Source organism: Centroberyx gerrardi, chromosome 12, assembly GCF_048128805.1.
Source record: "Centroberyx gerrardi isolate f3 chromosome 12, fCenGer3.hap1.cur.20231027, whole genome shotgun sequence".
Taxonomy (NCBI): Eukaryota; Metazoa; Chordata; class Actinopteri; order Beryciformes; family Berycidae; genus Centroberyx; species Centroberyx gerrardi.
The window spans coordinates 13,101,744-13,118,290 of record NC_136008.1 but is presented as its reverse complement, the minus strand read 5'-3'; the positions used below and the strand labels follow the sequence as shown (position 1 = coordinate 13,118,290).

Below are 16,547 nucleotides of genomic sequence, written 5' to 3'. Positions count from 1 at the left end.
CACACACACACACATACACACATATACACACACATGCGCGCTCTCCAAACCGAACCTCAAACGGTATAAGGCTGATATACAAATGTACATAAAGTGCACAAACACACAAACTGACACACCCCCACCGACACTCACACACAAATACACACGTTGACACAAGTCAGTAATCTTACCCATACAGCTGACGGCTCCGTTTGACCGGTCTGTGTTGAGTTTGCCAACAGGGTGTTTAGTGCAGTTAAGATAACTCAGACCAAGTGTGTATGGAAAGTACTGATCAATAATGCTGATATATCACTTCAATAGACTATAACATGTCTATACCATGTCTATTACATGACAAATATAGAGGGACCGACGTTTCATAATAAAAAAAAAAAAGAAAATACAAAAAAAGAAGACTAAATGAGTAGGTTAGAGAGACTTTGGAAAAAATCCTAATGATCTGTAAATAATTTAGTTTACAAAGAGCAGCATTTAAAAAACAAGAAAAAATGCAAAAAGAATACTACTTTAGATAAACACTGAACAGGACACAGTAACATTATTATTATTATTATTATTATTATTATTATTATTACTAGTAACATCATCATCTTCGTAAAGGGATATTGCATTCCAAATTGTAAAAGGGGGAAATCACTAACCTATTTTAAATTTCTACTTAGATTTTAGGTGAAACATGGGGGGGGATTGCACCTTTGTTGGGAGGTTTTAATATTTGAGCTATTTTTTATTTATTTACTAATTTATCAATTATTTTGTTTATTGGGAGAAGGGTTTGAGTGGGTTGCAATATTTTGATTTTAGAATTTTCTAGAAAAAAGCATTTGAGGGCCTGTTTCTGTCAGACTCTTGCAATCCAGTAATTATAATTATGTATTGATTATGACAACAATTATATTTATTTCTAATTTATTGAATCCTGTTTTTGATCCACTCTCTTTTTAAGTTAAAATAAAAAGTATCATACTGAATCTGCTGATGAGATTTACTAAGTGTGTGTGTATGTGTGTGTGTGTGTGTGTGTGTGTGTGTGAGAGAGAGAGAGAGAGAGAGAGATAGAAGGGGGGTCTAGATACAGAATTTTGTTGTACAATAAAACAAGAAACTTTGTGATTTTTCTGGCGTCTCTGATACAAAAATCAAGATTTGAACGACTCACCAGAAAGACACCAGGAGAGAAGACAGCACAACCGTCTTCTGACCAGAAGGGGGTACAACTGGAGAACAAGTCACCACAGAGAAAAACAGAGAGAGAGAAAGAGTGTTTTCACCGGTTTTCACTCACAAGTGATGTAACAAGCGCGTTATCTCCTGTATGCGTTTATGGGAGTAGGCTGCATATTTATCAGTGGAATTAACTGTTTATAAGCGCTGCTGTATTTATCTTTGAGAACACTGTCGCAGTAAACCACCGTCCTCCCCGGTTCTGATATCGGGGCGATGTTTTTCAAAGGGTATAAGAGAAGAACATGATAATTTGATGCATGGAAAGGCATAATTTTGAATGAGATCATTCTTCATTAGCGTGCTTGATATAGGCTATCCTAATATTTGAATATACAAAGAGAATGCAAAGTGACTCACCCATCAGCCTAAAAACATTAGATGATTGAATTTTCCTCTTGGCTGTCGGGTCTAGCCTGATTGACCTCGTCCCTTTGAACCCGCCTCACGTGCACAAACCAGCCTAGAGCTCTCACTATCTGCAGGAGGCAAAGGGCTTTTACAGGCTGGAAGTTAGTCATCCCAAAAGTCATGTATCAGCTCTTCACCCTGCAGTCTTACAAGGCTCTTTTACAGCCAGTGGGTCACAACGGGTCCAGTAAAATAGCCTTGGTCTATTGAAGAGCTGTAGTTATACTGTAGGGTGTTAGAAGGGTAGCTACTCTACAAATATCACAGAGAAACTCTACTGCCCTGCAAAGGCAAACATCTGGAACTGCTTTTTGTGTTTTAAAGGTTAAAGGTTATGGCTTGGGTTTAGATTTAATAATAGCCTAACGAAAAAAATATAGGCTACCTATAAATTACATTAAATGATATAGGTTACTTATGCACTTATGTACCAACAAAGCTTTAAGTCGCAGGAGATATATTTTGCAGTCATTTTTCTCAGTTCCACAGCCCATGCAGTTGCTGGTGTTTGGCTTTGTAGAGCAGTTAAGTCCCTATATTATAACATATATAATAGTATAGTGATGCAACAGGAGATAAATAAAAATACAATAAAGTACACAATAAAGTATACAATACAGCCACTCATTATTAACTAACTCTAGTACCACAGACACCCTTTAAGTCCCTATAGATCCCTATTATAGACCTAGTGATTTTTCTTTAGGGATCAGCATTATGCTATGCTAGTTTATGCTTACCTAAAGGCTAACATTTAGATACAATTTATTCTGCGTCATTTAGCTGACACTCAAATTCACACAGTGCAACAACAGATTAAGCTTCAAGTCTTAGATCAACAACAGGACAAGCGACCAGAGTCAAGGGTCAGAGCCACAGCGCCCTGACAAAAGATGCAGTAGCCTACGTATTTCTGTGACCTTGTAGGTAAAGAAATAATAAAATAAGAGCTAAGGAGAGAGGAAGAGGGCATTGTTTTTTAAGCGTCATAAAAATGTAGGCTGCAGATACTGACGAGGCTGGGCTGTGCGGATGAAAAGGCGGCTCTGTTTTAACAGCCTGAACCCGCCGGCAGGACTGAGCCATCCAGCTCTCGTTTGGTGGTGAAGGGGGGGTAAAAGTTTTCTCGGAGCGGAAACAAAACGCGGATGTGTGTGTCAGCCAAATGCTCTCATGTGCCTGGACGTCATCATCTCTGTCCCTCCCTCTCCGTTATCCCCTCACTCCTCCCTCTCTCTGCGCCTCTCACTCCGCTCTTCAGCCGGCCTGACCTCCGCCTTTCCCCGGCCAAACACCCAGACAGACCCCGTCGACTCCCGGTACAGAAAGGGGGAAAGAATAGGTGGGACACGACGAGAAAGACACCAGCTGTTTGGTCTCAACGTTGTTGGGATAAAGACGGAAAATTGCCGGTCGTTGTAGCATCTCACAGATTCTCCCACCTACTCTTTCTTTTCTCCCCTCCCCAATCTTTTTTTTGTCGCAGGAAAAACAAACTTTTTACTGTATGGAAGGATGTAAAATTCAGGCCGGACCCTGAACTTGGACACAAACTGCACAACAAGCAGGCTGGGCATATTCAACAGGACCGTTAGGTTACTTTTAGGTGGGACCGGGAGGACGGATTTACTGGACAAATAAAAAGCACGTTTTCTATTTGTATTCAGAATTTACGCTGCGCCACAGGAGAGGACACCAAAGTAAGTAGCCTACTATCTCACATTTACGATGTTGGTGAACAGAACCTTTTCTCGTGTGTGTGTGTGTGTGTGTGTGTGTGCGTGCGTGCGTGCGTGTGTGTGTGCGGCGCACGCTCCGTCCCTCGCCCAGACGTCATTACGCAATAGTGTAGTAGGGACTGATTGATTTAAAATAAGTATATTAGGAAATTCTTACTCTCTGTTCACCTGTACACCAGACATGATAATAAGTGAGATGAGGGTGTACAGCTGTAGCTATATGTGAAAGTGAAAGTGTGTTGTCCAAGATGACAAAGCTCCACCATCATACTTTCAGCTACAGACATGAGGGCAGCCTGGCGCGTGGCTCAGGAGGCTCTTCATAAAGTTAGAGGACTGAGACTAGAGTCAGGATAACGGATTTTCACGATTAATAGACCACCATGCTTTACAAACAGGCACATCACAGAGGATACTATGTATAGCCCCAATTTTGTATTTGATTGAACTCTATTTTTTTAATGAAAATGATCTGTGTTTTACCTTCTGACCCCTCCCCCTGACACCACTGTAGTCTGCAGTTTGCTTTTCCGCTACTTCCCTTACCACAAACAACCATAGTAGATTGTAGGATGATACGAATATCACAGCAAAACAAATAGGAATATTATAGAGATTTTAGGAGATTAAAGGAAATACCATATAAAGTACGACAATGTCACTATAATCTCACTACTGAGCACCAGAGACATTATAAATCCTTATAGGAATAATAAGTGATTTTTCTGTTAGGGTTTAACCAGCTGAGATTAACTTATTATAGCGCCCCACAGACACCTCAGACCTGTGTAGAAGTTGTATGGCAACCCAAAGATTTCTGTAATAGGCTGTGTATGCAAATTTGATATGTGTACTTAAGGGGGGGAGGGGGATGTAGAGTGAGATACAGGCACTGGCTATCTGTGATTGTCAGTTTTTAGGCCTAAATCAGTGATGCATTAGGGAGACAAATCCCCTTACCGAGGAAAGCTCTTTATCCGGGCCAAACAAAACAGCGAGAGGATGTTAATCATTGCGTGGAGCTTTGCTAAAGCCTGACAGTCCAGAAAAAAAGTTTGTTTTTTTAATAGGCTTTGATTAGTTTTTGGCCTATTTCACCCTTAGCTAGAAAATACAGTCAACCATCATCGTATAACAGTCACACCTTCTGCTCGTTTGCCTGCTTCCCTTGCTTCAGCTCTATTAATCAGTGATTAGGCAATCAGGAATGTTGCCTTGACTATCTCAGTCTAGAGATATCCGGACCTCTGTGTTGCCAATGATCGCAGAGTTTGATGGTCATTATCCCAGAGCGCATGTCTCCCTCTCAGCAGAAAGAATAGCCCTACAACTACTCAGGGCCAAGTCCAAATACTCTAAGCAAGATAATAGTTGTTATTCAAAGGGAAGAATTGTCCTGCGTCCAGTCAGGAGGAGAGAATCAGCATGACAATATCATCCTCACACCTCCACCAGCGGGCCTGTTCAAGCCAGTCTGCCCGCTGATTGAATACCCCATCAATAATTCATCAGGGCCACAGTAGATCAATGCAAAAGGTATACTGAAGTTGCCTTTCCTCTGATCTCTATCTGAAAGACAGAAGATGGGATAGCAGTGATGAAACAGATCACCGAAGACTGTCTGTCTGCCCTTGCCTGGGATCATTTGAATGTATTCCCCCACCCACTCCTCTAGTTTTCTGTAATCTTTAAATTTGTTTGACTGTTTTGTTCTCCGATTAAATTAAACTGAAACCGTTCTCTTTTAAGAGCAAGATGCTGAGGAAGAAGGAAGGTGGGTGGGTTGTGTGAAGAAGGTGCATGACTCATCCTCAAAATGTCCAAGGCATGACCTGAATTACAGATAATAAACCATGGCAGCCTCCTGAACTGCCACTTCATCCCACAATATGTGTATTAAGCATTTAATGGTTCAATCGTCTCACTCTGATCTGTAAACTGTGGGTGCGTTGGGCCAGGAGGACTGAAGGGTGTCAGTACAGGAGGCTGCCATGTTTTATACGCACATGATCCACTCTGGGGTTCGACCGATACGGGTTGTTGAAGGCCGATACAGATATTTTTGTATTGAAGCTGCCGATATTTTGGGCCAAGATTCAATGTCATTATATGTTTCCATTTTCATGCCAAAAAAGCTGCAAGTACACAGTGCTTCCCCCCAGAATTTTACTCTGATCAGTGTCAGGGTCCTTTGAAACAGCATGTTTACCATAATGTGACACGAAAACTCTCCACTGAAAACCAGACTAATTAAATTCTTTTTGCAGCTCTTTAAGACAGGGTGACCCACTACACCTATTCAATGGCAGGGAAAGATTACTACCTTTACTACCTTTAAATGAAGAATTAATTTACCAAAAAATATAACTGAACAATTCAATGAATAAATAAGATGTGCAAATAAAATTGAATTGCTGATTTTATATATATTTTTTAGCTGTGGTCAGAGAGAAAGCTCCATCATGACATGACTGGCTGATAGCCGATATCTCATAAAAGGCCAATATCGGCCCGATACGTGAGCAAACCGATATATATCAGTCCAGCCCTAACCCATTCGTAGGCACATCTGTGTGCGTGTGTCTGCATATGAGCACATGCTTATGACTCTTAAGTGAAAACACACATACCATATAGTTCCTCCTGTATATGTAATCTGATATGAGTGAACGTTGAAGGCCATGATTTAATTTAGGGCTGCAGAATTACCTCACACACTCTGCTCCATCTTGACTGTAGTCTTGTGACCTCAGTGTGTGATATCAGTATTGCAGTTACTGTGTTGTTCTGTGTCTGGCTTATCAGTCCTGATGTACTGAGTAATCAGCTTTGACATCTTATGTCAAGTAGTACACAATATAAGATGACTGTATGTCTCTCTCTCTCTCTCTCTCTCTCTCTCTCTCTCTCTCTCTCTCTCTGTCCCAGTAAAGTTCGGGGGTTGTGGTTTGAATGATTCAGCTGTCAGTGAACAACATAAGTATGGATGGATATGAGTAATGGATAGCTGTAGACAAGGATAATATGTTTTTAGTGACTCACATTGCTACTGTCTCATGACTTATATTCCTCTAGTCAACGCAGTCTCCACTCTCCATGTCAGCCTGGAAAGTCACTCTGATTAAATAAAGCATTGGGTGACTCTAAAACTCCACTGCATGTTATTCATCTATGGAGAATGGATGGGGGGGTTGGAGCGCTCCCTCTGTGTGGTGGTAGTGTGTTTACATTCTCCAAATATTCTTGGATTCTGTACCAGGTTCCAACACGGTCTACTGAGGCAGAACCCAAGAGCCTCACTCCCCTTTTTTTCACCCTGATGTGTAAAAATCACGATCCAAGAATGGATTAAGGTGGTGTCACGGATCTACAGAGCTCATATGAAACACATGAACAACAGCTGGAGTGGGTAGATGTGCTCTTCCAGCCAGGGGTTGGATCTCTGTTTACAATCACCACATCCTTGTAATGTACACTCATTGAGAGAGAGAGAGACAGGGAGAGAGAGTGTGTGTGTGTGTGTGTGTGTGTGTGTGTGTGTGTGTGAGAGAGAGAAAGAGACGGAGAGAACTTCCTCTCTCCCTCCCCTGCCAGAGGCATCCTTCATTTTTATTGGATCAGTAAAATGGCCAGAGTCTGGTCACATGCTCCCGTGGGCCAATGGGATATGGAGTCAGGGCTGCTGTGGGGAAAAGTGCTTTAGCATGCTGGATTCACTGACTAGATGATCTGAACAAGTATCCCTAAAAATATCCTCTTGAATCCTAAATTGCCTCCACACACCCACACATGGACTCGCATATATTGTAGCAATGCAAAACACAAATGATTCATCCTTGTTTAGCTGTGTGTCTCTTCCTTGCTCTGTTTTTTGTTTGTGTGTGTGTGTGTGTGTCTGTGTGAGCGAACATGTGTATGAGTGTGTGTCAAGCCCACTTATAGCTGATACACCCATTTACAGTTTACAGCCAGTGGTTATTACAGCAAATCAGTGTTCCAGAGGAAAGTCAGAACCGTCTGACCCCTGCCAGCGCTCCCCGGCACTTCTGCCCTTTGAACCATCTCTATTTCTGTGTAATCTACTTTTGCTTAGGTTGCTCTGCATTCACACAGCCAGACACACACACACAAACACGAACGCACATACACGTGCTGTTCATTAGAGGTGCTGGCAGTAGGCAGGAGACTCGAGGTGGACAAGAAGTGAGATGTAGTGCTACTGAAGTGGAAGAGTTGGCAGAAGCACTGGGAAAAATATGTCACCCCTTCCCATCTACCACCTGCGCTGAGGGGGGAGAGGAGGGGAAGCCCGGTGCTCGGCCAGCCATGCTGCTGCAACAGGAAACACGGGCCATGACTAACCTGACATGATGTGGAAAATAACTGACAGACTCAACCGTGACACCATCTCCCAGACTGTGTCAGAGGCCTGCTGCAACTAGAAGCACCTACATCTGACAACTTTCAATGAGTCCCCCCGAACCCAGACAGCAGGGTGGCCTTCATGAAGGGAAGAAATGAATATTACCGATCAAGCATTAGTGCTGGACGGATTCAGCTGCATCTAAAGGGCTTGTATGGGAGTCCCATGAAGATAGACACAGTTGAGGATACAAACAGAAGTCCATCTGTTCCCACTGAGCACTAGACGTCATTTAAACATTGAGTCTATGCTTTAGCTCTCATATAGCCCAGCTTCTTTTTGGCAATGTATAGCTCAGTTTTAGACCAAGCAGTAAATACATTATTACATATTTAAACAATGCATAAACAGCTGTAAATATCAAAAATATACACCAGAGCAGTACAAGATAATTTACCCCAGAAAACATAGTCTAAGACAGACATTTAGTAAACTTTTACTTCTAAACCCTATGTAGCCTCATTTTAGCCTGGATGCCTATAACCATAAAGATGTCTTTTAAATGGCTAATCAACGTAAAATTGCTCAGTGGGTTATTTTTGCGAATCCAGCCGCTGGAAACAAACAAGTTGCTGTTCATAAAACACACAGTTGTTTTGTGTTCAAGATGACAAAGCCAAAGCCATCTTACCACTAACTCCTCCTCTACTTTGATAGTCCTGTATATCTAAGAGTACATCTCTCTGGTGTGTGTGTGTGTGTGTGTGTTGTAATGACAGCTGCATATTTGAGAGAGAGCAAGGCGTGGTCTAAGGCAGAACATTACGCATGGCCTCGGCTCTCTCGGCCAAAGAGGGAATCCTTCTTGATTTCTGAGAGGGAGCAGAAGGGTGGGGATGGGAGGGAGGGAGGGAGGGAGGGAGGGAGGGGGAGTGAAGTGGTTTACGGGGGAGGGAGGCTTTGGCATTTACAGTTGCAATGGGTGGAATGGGAGTTAGATTTGCAAAGGGACTCCAGAGACAGAGCGTGTGGGGGTGCGCCCTCTGCTCTGCACATATGGACGAATCATGACTCATGTCCTTCAGATGCTAGTTCTCTCTTACCACCACCCTTGCTCTTTTTCTTTGCCACTCCCTGAACAGAAATCTTCGTCTATTCCCCGAGTAAAAGTAAGTCTCATAGCAGCTGTCAGCTGTTTAAGCACAGCGCTCGCGTTGAAAGAATGAAGGAAAAGATTTGCTCAGTTCTTGGTCTGGTTTCTTGTCCCTCACGTGGGCCTCCTCGGTTCTCTGTACTCTGTTATATGCATTAGGAAAAACTTCCAGCCAGGCTTCCAATGAGAGGGAAACGGTAGCAAATAATTAAGAGCGCCATCATCTAATTCTCTTTAATTTCGTGGCACCAAACTTTCCCAATCGCAGATTTCTTGCCACACACATAGGCAGGCCTGTACAGCAGATGGCTTCAAAGCAAGCCCCAGCTAGCTTCAGATTTTAGGGGGAACCACCTCTATTTGCTGAAACTCTCTTTGTCTTCCACCCCAAGCCTAATAAACCCATAGAGGTGGTGCTAAAGCCCTTTCTGGTCTGTGTTGCAGGATGCTGTGGGGGCTGAGCGAGTGGTTCTGGCAGGAGCGGCTGTGGTTCCCAGAGGGCCTGGGCTGGGCCGACCTGGAGGACCGGGACGGCCGGGTCTACGCCAAGGCCGGCGACCTCTGGGCGGCGCTGCCCATCGCCATCGTATTCCTCATCGTCCGTCAGATCTTCGAAAGGTCAGCCCGTCTTTCATTCCGTCTTTCTCTGTACCTGTGCGTCCCTCATCGATGTCTTCGTTTACATGTCTACACATCTGCCTTTGCTTTCTCGTTTTCTCAATTTCTCTCTATCCCTCTGTCTGCTTTTCCTCTTTGTCTCTTTTCTCTGGCCTCTCCTCTTCCTCTCCTCCTCTCCCTCAGCCTCTCCATCGTTTGTCTCCTCCTCTGATCTGAAATTAGATTCTGTCACTTCAGCATGCAATTTTATCTCTTGCTGCTTTCTCTGAGTCATTCATCTGTTCTCCTTCCCCTGCACCCTGCTTTAAAATAAGTAAAGGTGCATTCTGTCAATTATTAAACATGGTTTATCACACAAACACAGTGCTTCAGTTTGCAGTAGCTAATCTTTTTTCAATCAGATGATCATTACAGAGTCCATCTGTGTTTTATTGTTAATGCCAAGAATCTCCCCTCCTCCTAACTTGATGTAATGGTAAATAAAGCAGGCAAGCTGAATTTCAGTCAGTGATCACCAGAGGGCAAACAAGCACCGATACAAACAAAAACAAAAATAGAACAATATTTTCAGAACAGTATTCATCTATTTATATATATAAATGTGAGTGCTTCTCAGTGTTCTTTGGGATAACAATGCACTTCCACTTGCAGAAAAAAAGTCAGTATTACTCTATTTAATTTTCAACTCACATCAGCCTGATACTACTTATTATAATGTATACAATGACTGCATATAACGATTTACATTAGCTTGATTCATATTAACTTTGGGTAAACCATTTTTCACTACTTTAAAGTGAATTCAAAAAATAAAAGTTTAGTTGGGTGTTCCCTCCACTGCATCCCTACTTCTTCCTTTTCTCACTGTTTCCTGTTTTTCTTCTTCTCTTCTCCTTCTCATCTCATCCCTCTCTCTGTCTCAACATCCTTTTTTTTTTTTTTTTTACATTTCAGGACGGTGGCTACGCCTCTGGCCTCTCTCCTAGGGGTGAAAGAGACGGTGCGGCTCAAAGCCCCTCACAACCCCACACTGGAGTCCCACTACTGTAACATTACCAAGAACCCCACCCAGGTAGACACACACACACACTCACACTCAAAAACACAGGGTACAATGCTATGTGTGTTGTTGAGGAAATGGAAAAGCTGATCCTAACACTCCCCTCTTTGTGCCGTTCTCAGAGTTCAGTAGCGAGTCTTTGTAAGCAGACCGGCTGTTCAGAAAGACAAGTGCAGCGATGGTTCAGGAGGCGGAGGAACCAAGACAGACCCAGCCTGCTCAAGAAGTTTCGAGAGGCCAGGTACACACACACACACACACAAACACACACTCAAATATTACAGTATATACTCACACAGCGAGCCATACAGCAGGTTGAAACAGCTGCCACCCATGCGTTCCTCTGGCTATATGAGCACATGTCTGAGGGCAAAAGCAGCCCTCTATTTATAACACACACTCATTATAATGCCACTCTGCTGCTATCATGCCTGTTCCCCCGACTCTTTGTGCACACACGCCCAAATCCAACTGCCCATGCATCATCCACACACACACACACACACACACACACACACTAACAGTGAGCCTTAGCAACAGGGGCTCAATCCCCACAATTGGTTATTTTTATGTCGGACCATTTATTATAGCAGAAGCAGGGTTAAACTAACACCATGATCACCTGGTAAGACAAGGCTACTGAAGTTAGCTAGTTGCAGCTAGAAGGATTTACAGCATGACACTAAATCATATGTACATTATGACAGACACACACACACACACACACACACAGACAGGCAGGCCGACACATATGCAAGCAGCAGCGGATGACATTGATGTACATAGATAGCATGACAGACACACAGGAAAATATATAAACATATGCATGCATGTACACACAAACAACCCATAGATGTTCCGTTAATGCATGATCCCATCCCATGTGTTGTGTTCTGTGTTTAACTCCTATGTGTAGTGACTCTCAGTACCATTAGCTTCACTGTCATGATCATTATCCATGTCAGAGAGATTCACAAAGGCTTTTTACACAAGTTACTCTGCAAGAACAAGAAGATGAATCAGAGTATGGTGTGTGTTTTGTGTGTCTTGTGTGTGTGTGTGTGTGTGTGTGTGTGAGAGAGAGAGAGAAAGCATCTTTGAAGAACTGAAATCAGTGCATATGATGCGCGTGTGTTTGTGTGCAGACGTGCATGTGATAGCATGTTTGTCACTCCCCGGTTATGGTGTGTCTTTCACAGCGTGTGTGTTTCGACATCTGGCTTGTGAATCAATCTATTGTGCCTCTGCATACAACAGGCTTTCTGTCTCTCTGTGTTATTTCCTCCACTGGTGTATCCCTCTCTCTCTCTCTCTCTCTCTCTCTGCCTCTTCTTTCTTTACTCTACACTTTTCTTTTCCTCTATCTGTCTGTCTGCCTGTCTGTCTCTGCTGCTGTGTGTGTTCTGTCTCAAGTCATCTCTCTCCACCTGTACACGAGGCTGCAGTGGAGGCGACCCCTCTCTGTCTCTGTTACAGGACATCCACAGAGAGGATACTGTCTGACTGCTCTCATTGTCAGTGTGAAGAAGTCAGCACGTGTTTGCCCTGGCCGTGTGTGTGTGTGTGTGTGTGTGTGTGTGTGTGTGTGTGTGTGTATGCGTGTCCTTATTTGACATTCTCAGCGTAGTTTACTAGATTTTTTCTAGGCTATTCGTTCAGCCTGGTATTTCTTTCCAACACGCACCCTCGAGTCTATGAGTGTTTGACTGTGAGTGAAAGTGTGTGTGTGTGATGTGTTTATGTGTGTATGTCTGCTTGTAGAAAATATGTCTATTGTCTTTTCCCCAATGACTGAGTAGAAAGTGTGTATGTGTGTGTGTGTTCTCTTGCAGTTGGAGATTTACCTTTTACCTTCTTGCTTTCATTGCTGGCCTGGCCGCCCTCATCGATGTGAGTACTGCCATTTTAACCTCGACCCCCCTACCCCCCCCCCCCCCCCCCCTCCTCCTCCCCCTGTCTCTATGTTCCCACCCCCGCATCCTCATTCGTCACCCGTCGTGTCATCATAACTGACAGTTGTCATGGTAGTCGTCTTTTTGCTGTGATAACCCCATCTTTCACACTGTCAGAAGGGCCGTACTGACTCATGGCCGTGCTGAGTCAGCTGATATAAATATTATTGTCTACCTCAACTGTCTCATTCACTCCTCTTCTCCCCCCCCCCCCCTCCCAGAAACCCTGGCTGTACGACCTGCAGGAGATGTGGCAAGGCTTTCCTGTGCTGGTACGTCTCTGAAATGGCTACACACACTGAGCGTACAAAACACATGGAACACCTTCCTAATATACAGTTTTTAACATTGACGTATAATGCACACATATATGGGAATTTGTCAGTTTTCTGTGGTTTAGTTGCGAGTTGTTGCGAGTTATAATAGCTTATATATATAGGGGGAATATACTGTATACATATGTGCATTATACATCATATGTATATAGTACATTATCCACCAGGCATTGTTTCATGTTGTGATTTTGAAACTAAAGCGCTGTTCCCTCTCCCTCAGACTCTCCTGCCCTCTCAGTATTGGTACTACATGATAGAGCTGGGTTTCTACGCCTCCCTGCTCTTCAGTGTGGCCTCTGATGTCAAACGCAAAGTAAGTCAACTCTTGTCTGATCTATTTTTGTAAATTTGCTCCTCCCTTCCTTAGTTCAAAACACTTGCAGGTGAATGGAAGGAAAAGATACATCAGAGAGCCTAAAAATCAATGGAGAGTAAATATTATTATCTGCTCCACTCAGCTGTAGCACGCTGACAGCATATCATGTATACACAACATATTAAGACGTACTGTATGTTGTATATGTATGTTCACCTCTCATTGTAAGACTCGTTACTGAACTTAATTAGGATATGATAGAGAGTTCTTCCTTCTACAGTCTCATTACATAATGATCAGCAGTGTAGCAAGGCAAACATGTTCTCACTGTTCTCACTATCTGATCAATTTGACATCTGGCATGGACTATGAGTGGACATTAGACTGTTGTTACACGTGTGTTTGAGTGTGTGTGTGTGTGTGTGAACTCTGCTCAACTTGGGTCGGCTTAGCATAGAGGGGGTAAACCGTGCCAGCGAGGCATTGAGGGTAGCGCTCTGTTTTGGAGGAACACGCTGTTCCTCCAAAACAATGTCCTAACCTAGATGCCTCTTAAGCAGGATTTGCCACCACACACACACACACACACACACACACCCATACAGAGACCCACTGGAGACAAGCAACACACAAATATATATTCTCAACATTTTGCTTTCCCAAGATAAGTAGCACGTGTCTCTGTGTCTTTAGGACTTCAAGGAGCAGATTGTCCACCATGTAGCTACCATCCTCCTCATCAGCTTCTCCTGGTGTGTCAACTACATCCGTGCTGGAACCCTCATCATGCTGGTGCACGACTCCTCCGATTATCTCCTTGAGGTAAATGTCTGCTCCCTCCTTGTAGTACAGTGTATTCGTAGTGTTCTGATTACCACACTGCCATTTTGGAAGGCAGACATGTGACTGGAACCAATCGACAGGTGACCGCACGCACTTTCACAACCAATCAGCTGTATTTATGGTAATGTGACATACCTGTAGGAATTGTATCCAGCATCATGTGAATACAGCGAATGAGAATAGGCCCATTATGAATATTACCACACACCCTATCTTACCCTACCAGCAAGAAAAAAAAAAGTCTAAATTCCAAATGTTTTCATGCTGGACACCTAATGAACTTTCTTCGCATGTAATTCAGTGAATGCTGTGAAACTGAAAAGTAGCACAAATTGACACCAATGCACTGATGATACACTGCCACCTTGTGGAGGATACTGCTTGCTTTAGTTATCTGCATCTTTCTCATCAATCTGTCTCTCTTTCCCTTCTCTCTCCCTCTGACAGTCTGCAAAGATGTTCAACTATGCTGGGTGGAGGAACGCCTGTAACTACATCTTCATTGTATTTGCTGCAATCTTCATCGTCACTCGCCTTGTTATCTTCCCCTTCAGGTACATGCAACATCAACGCAGACATAGAAAGACACGCACACATTCTTATGCTGTTGTTTTGGATGTTTTATTATTATAGCAAAGCCATGCTACTGAAGTTACTGAAGTCTTCATCCTCTCTGTCTCTGTTGCAGGATTATGTACTGTACATGGGTCTATCCAGTGACCATCTATAGTCCCTTCTTTGGCTACTACTTTTTCAACGGCCTTCTGTTGGTACTGCAGTGTCTACATATCTTCTGGGCTGTTCTCATCATACGCATAGCAATCCGCTTCCTCACCAACAACGTAAGTAGACACAAAGACTATCCACACACACACACACACACACACACACACACACACATACACACACTCACAATGTTCTGACACTGGCCAGAGCTCCAGTACAGTTTGGAGCGGAAGGCGTCCTTGATTAATGAAGCGTTTCTAAGCACCTTTCTCTCTCTCTCTCTCTCTCTCTCTACACGCTCTATTCCTCATTTTCTCAGGAAAAAGTGGATGATGAACGGAGCGACAAAGACGAGACGGACGAATCCGAAGAGGAGGAGGAGGTGGAGAGAAAGGAGACGAAGAAAAACGGACCAGTGCAGAACGGTCATGCGGTCCACAACAACAACCACCGCAAGACAGAGTGACAGCAAACGAGTGTCGGGACAAAAGAGTGCGAGAAGGACTCATATCCCTCACTGGGGGAGAAAGAGAGATGGATAAAGAGAGAGAGAGAGAATGAAGAAAGGTGGAGAAGGGATGTGGGTGAAGGGAGGGGGCAAGGCATTCCCTAAGTCCAAGAACAGCAGGTATCTGATTTATATTAGACACTGTTACTGTTGCGCAACACACAAACACACATTCGCTCACATAAGACGTACTTCCGTGGAGCACAGAGATCCAGCAGACGAGATACACACTACACAAAGTGGCGTGGCCTTTTGCTTTGTCGTCACACACACACATACATACACGCATCACATGAAAGACATGTCTCTTTGGAAATGTCTCAGCCCGATGTCAGTCCCTTGACTAGTTTGCCCTAAATCTAAAGAAGACAGGAGAGGAAGGTGAGAGGAGCGAGGCGTGGAGAGGACGCAGGAGGGGAGTGATGCTGCTTCTATTATAGCTTTCCTCGCCGTAGCTATGTGCCTTACAGCCAGCCAGTGGCTGTTTCGACATTTCTTTAAATGCCATTTTAAAGCTTTCTGCCTTTAGCATGTTTATTTTTTCCACTGTACCTTTTGTATTTACTACTAAAGGAACACAAGAAAGTGACAGAGTGAGAGTGAGTTTTTTGAAAGTGAGACCAGAGGGCATTTATTTCCCCAATTTTCTGTCTATGCAATTTTGTTTGCTCTTGCAATGTCTTTGCACAAACCTATAGTGTCTCTTAGATTATAAAATGTATGCAGTAGGACGATGTGCCTCTGCTCTCCATTACGGCCCATAAGGCCATTCATAATGTAGTCTGCCTTATCTCTCTGATGACAGAGGTAAGCAGTAAAGTTTGAGTAAATTTGGTTTCAATTCAGCAGCTGAATTAAAAAGCTAAATTTTGATTCGTTATTTTCATTTCTGTTGATTTCCTGAATCGTTAATTGTTTTAGATTTTCTCTCTGTCAGTATCCTAATGTGCCAGTGGTATCTTACTCATAACAGACAGGTCTGCACGATATTGGAGAGAAAAGGTTTTTTCTTTTTAACAGTTTTTTTTATTCTGATATCAAACATCATATTTTTATCTTCTTCACCACTATACAGAGTAGATCTGTTCTGTGTCTGTTATTTGATGCAGAACACTGAACAGTTCACACGGCAGATTTTATTTTTCCTAAGATATATGAATTATTTTAAGTCTTTGTCAATATATTCTTTCAATATTTTCTTTAATCTAATCTAAAGTAACCCGTCAGGGGTCCAGCCAATCAGGAACCCAAAAAAGATATGATCTGTTTTACAGTCTAGACCAATCTGACCCT

At 43.2% G+C, this 16,547-nt stretch overlaps 1 protein-coding gene across 1 annotated transcript; it reads left to right on the top strand.

The window, feature by feature from the left end:
* Positions 1-9,341: 9,341 nt before the first annotated feature.
* Positions 9,342-16,117, top strand: cers2b (ceramide synthase 2b). The gene is made up of 10 exons (XM_071912782.2): positions 9,342-9,514; positions 10,469-10,586; positions 10,697-10,815; positions 12,407-12,464; positions 12,748-12,798; positions 13,082-13,174; positions 13,871-13,999; positions 14,468-14,574; positions 14,709-14,862; positions 15,066-16,117. Exons 1-10 carry the CDS (start codon positions 9,342-9,344, stop codon positions 15,210-15,212), a joined length of 1,149 nt encoding a protein of 382 aa, XP_071768883.1. The 3' UTR covers positions 15,213-16,117.
* Positions 16,118-16,547: the final 430 nt, after the last annotated feature.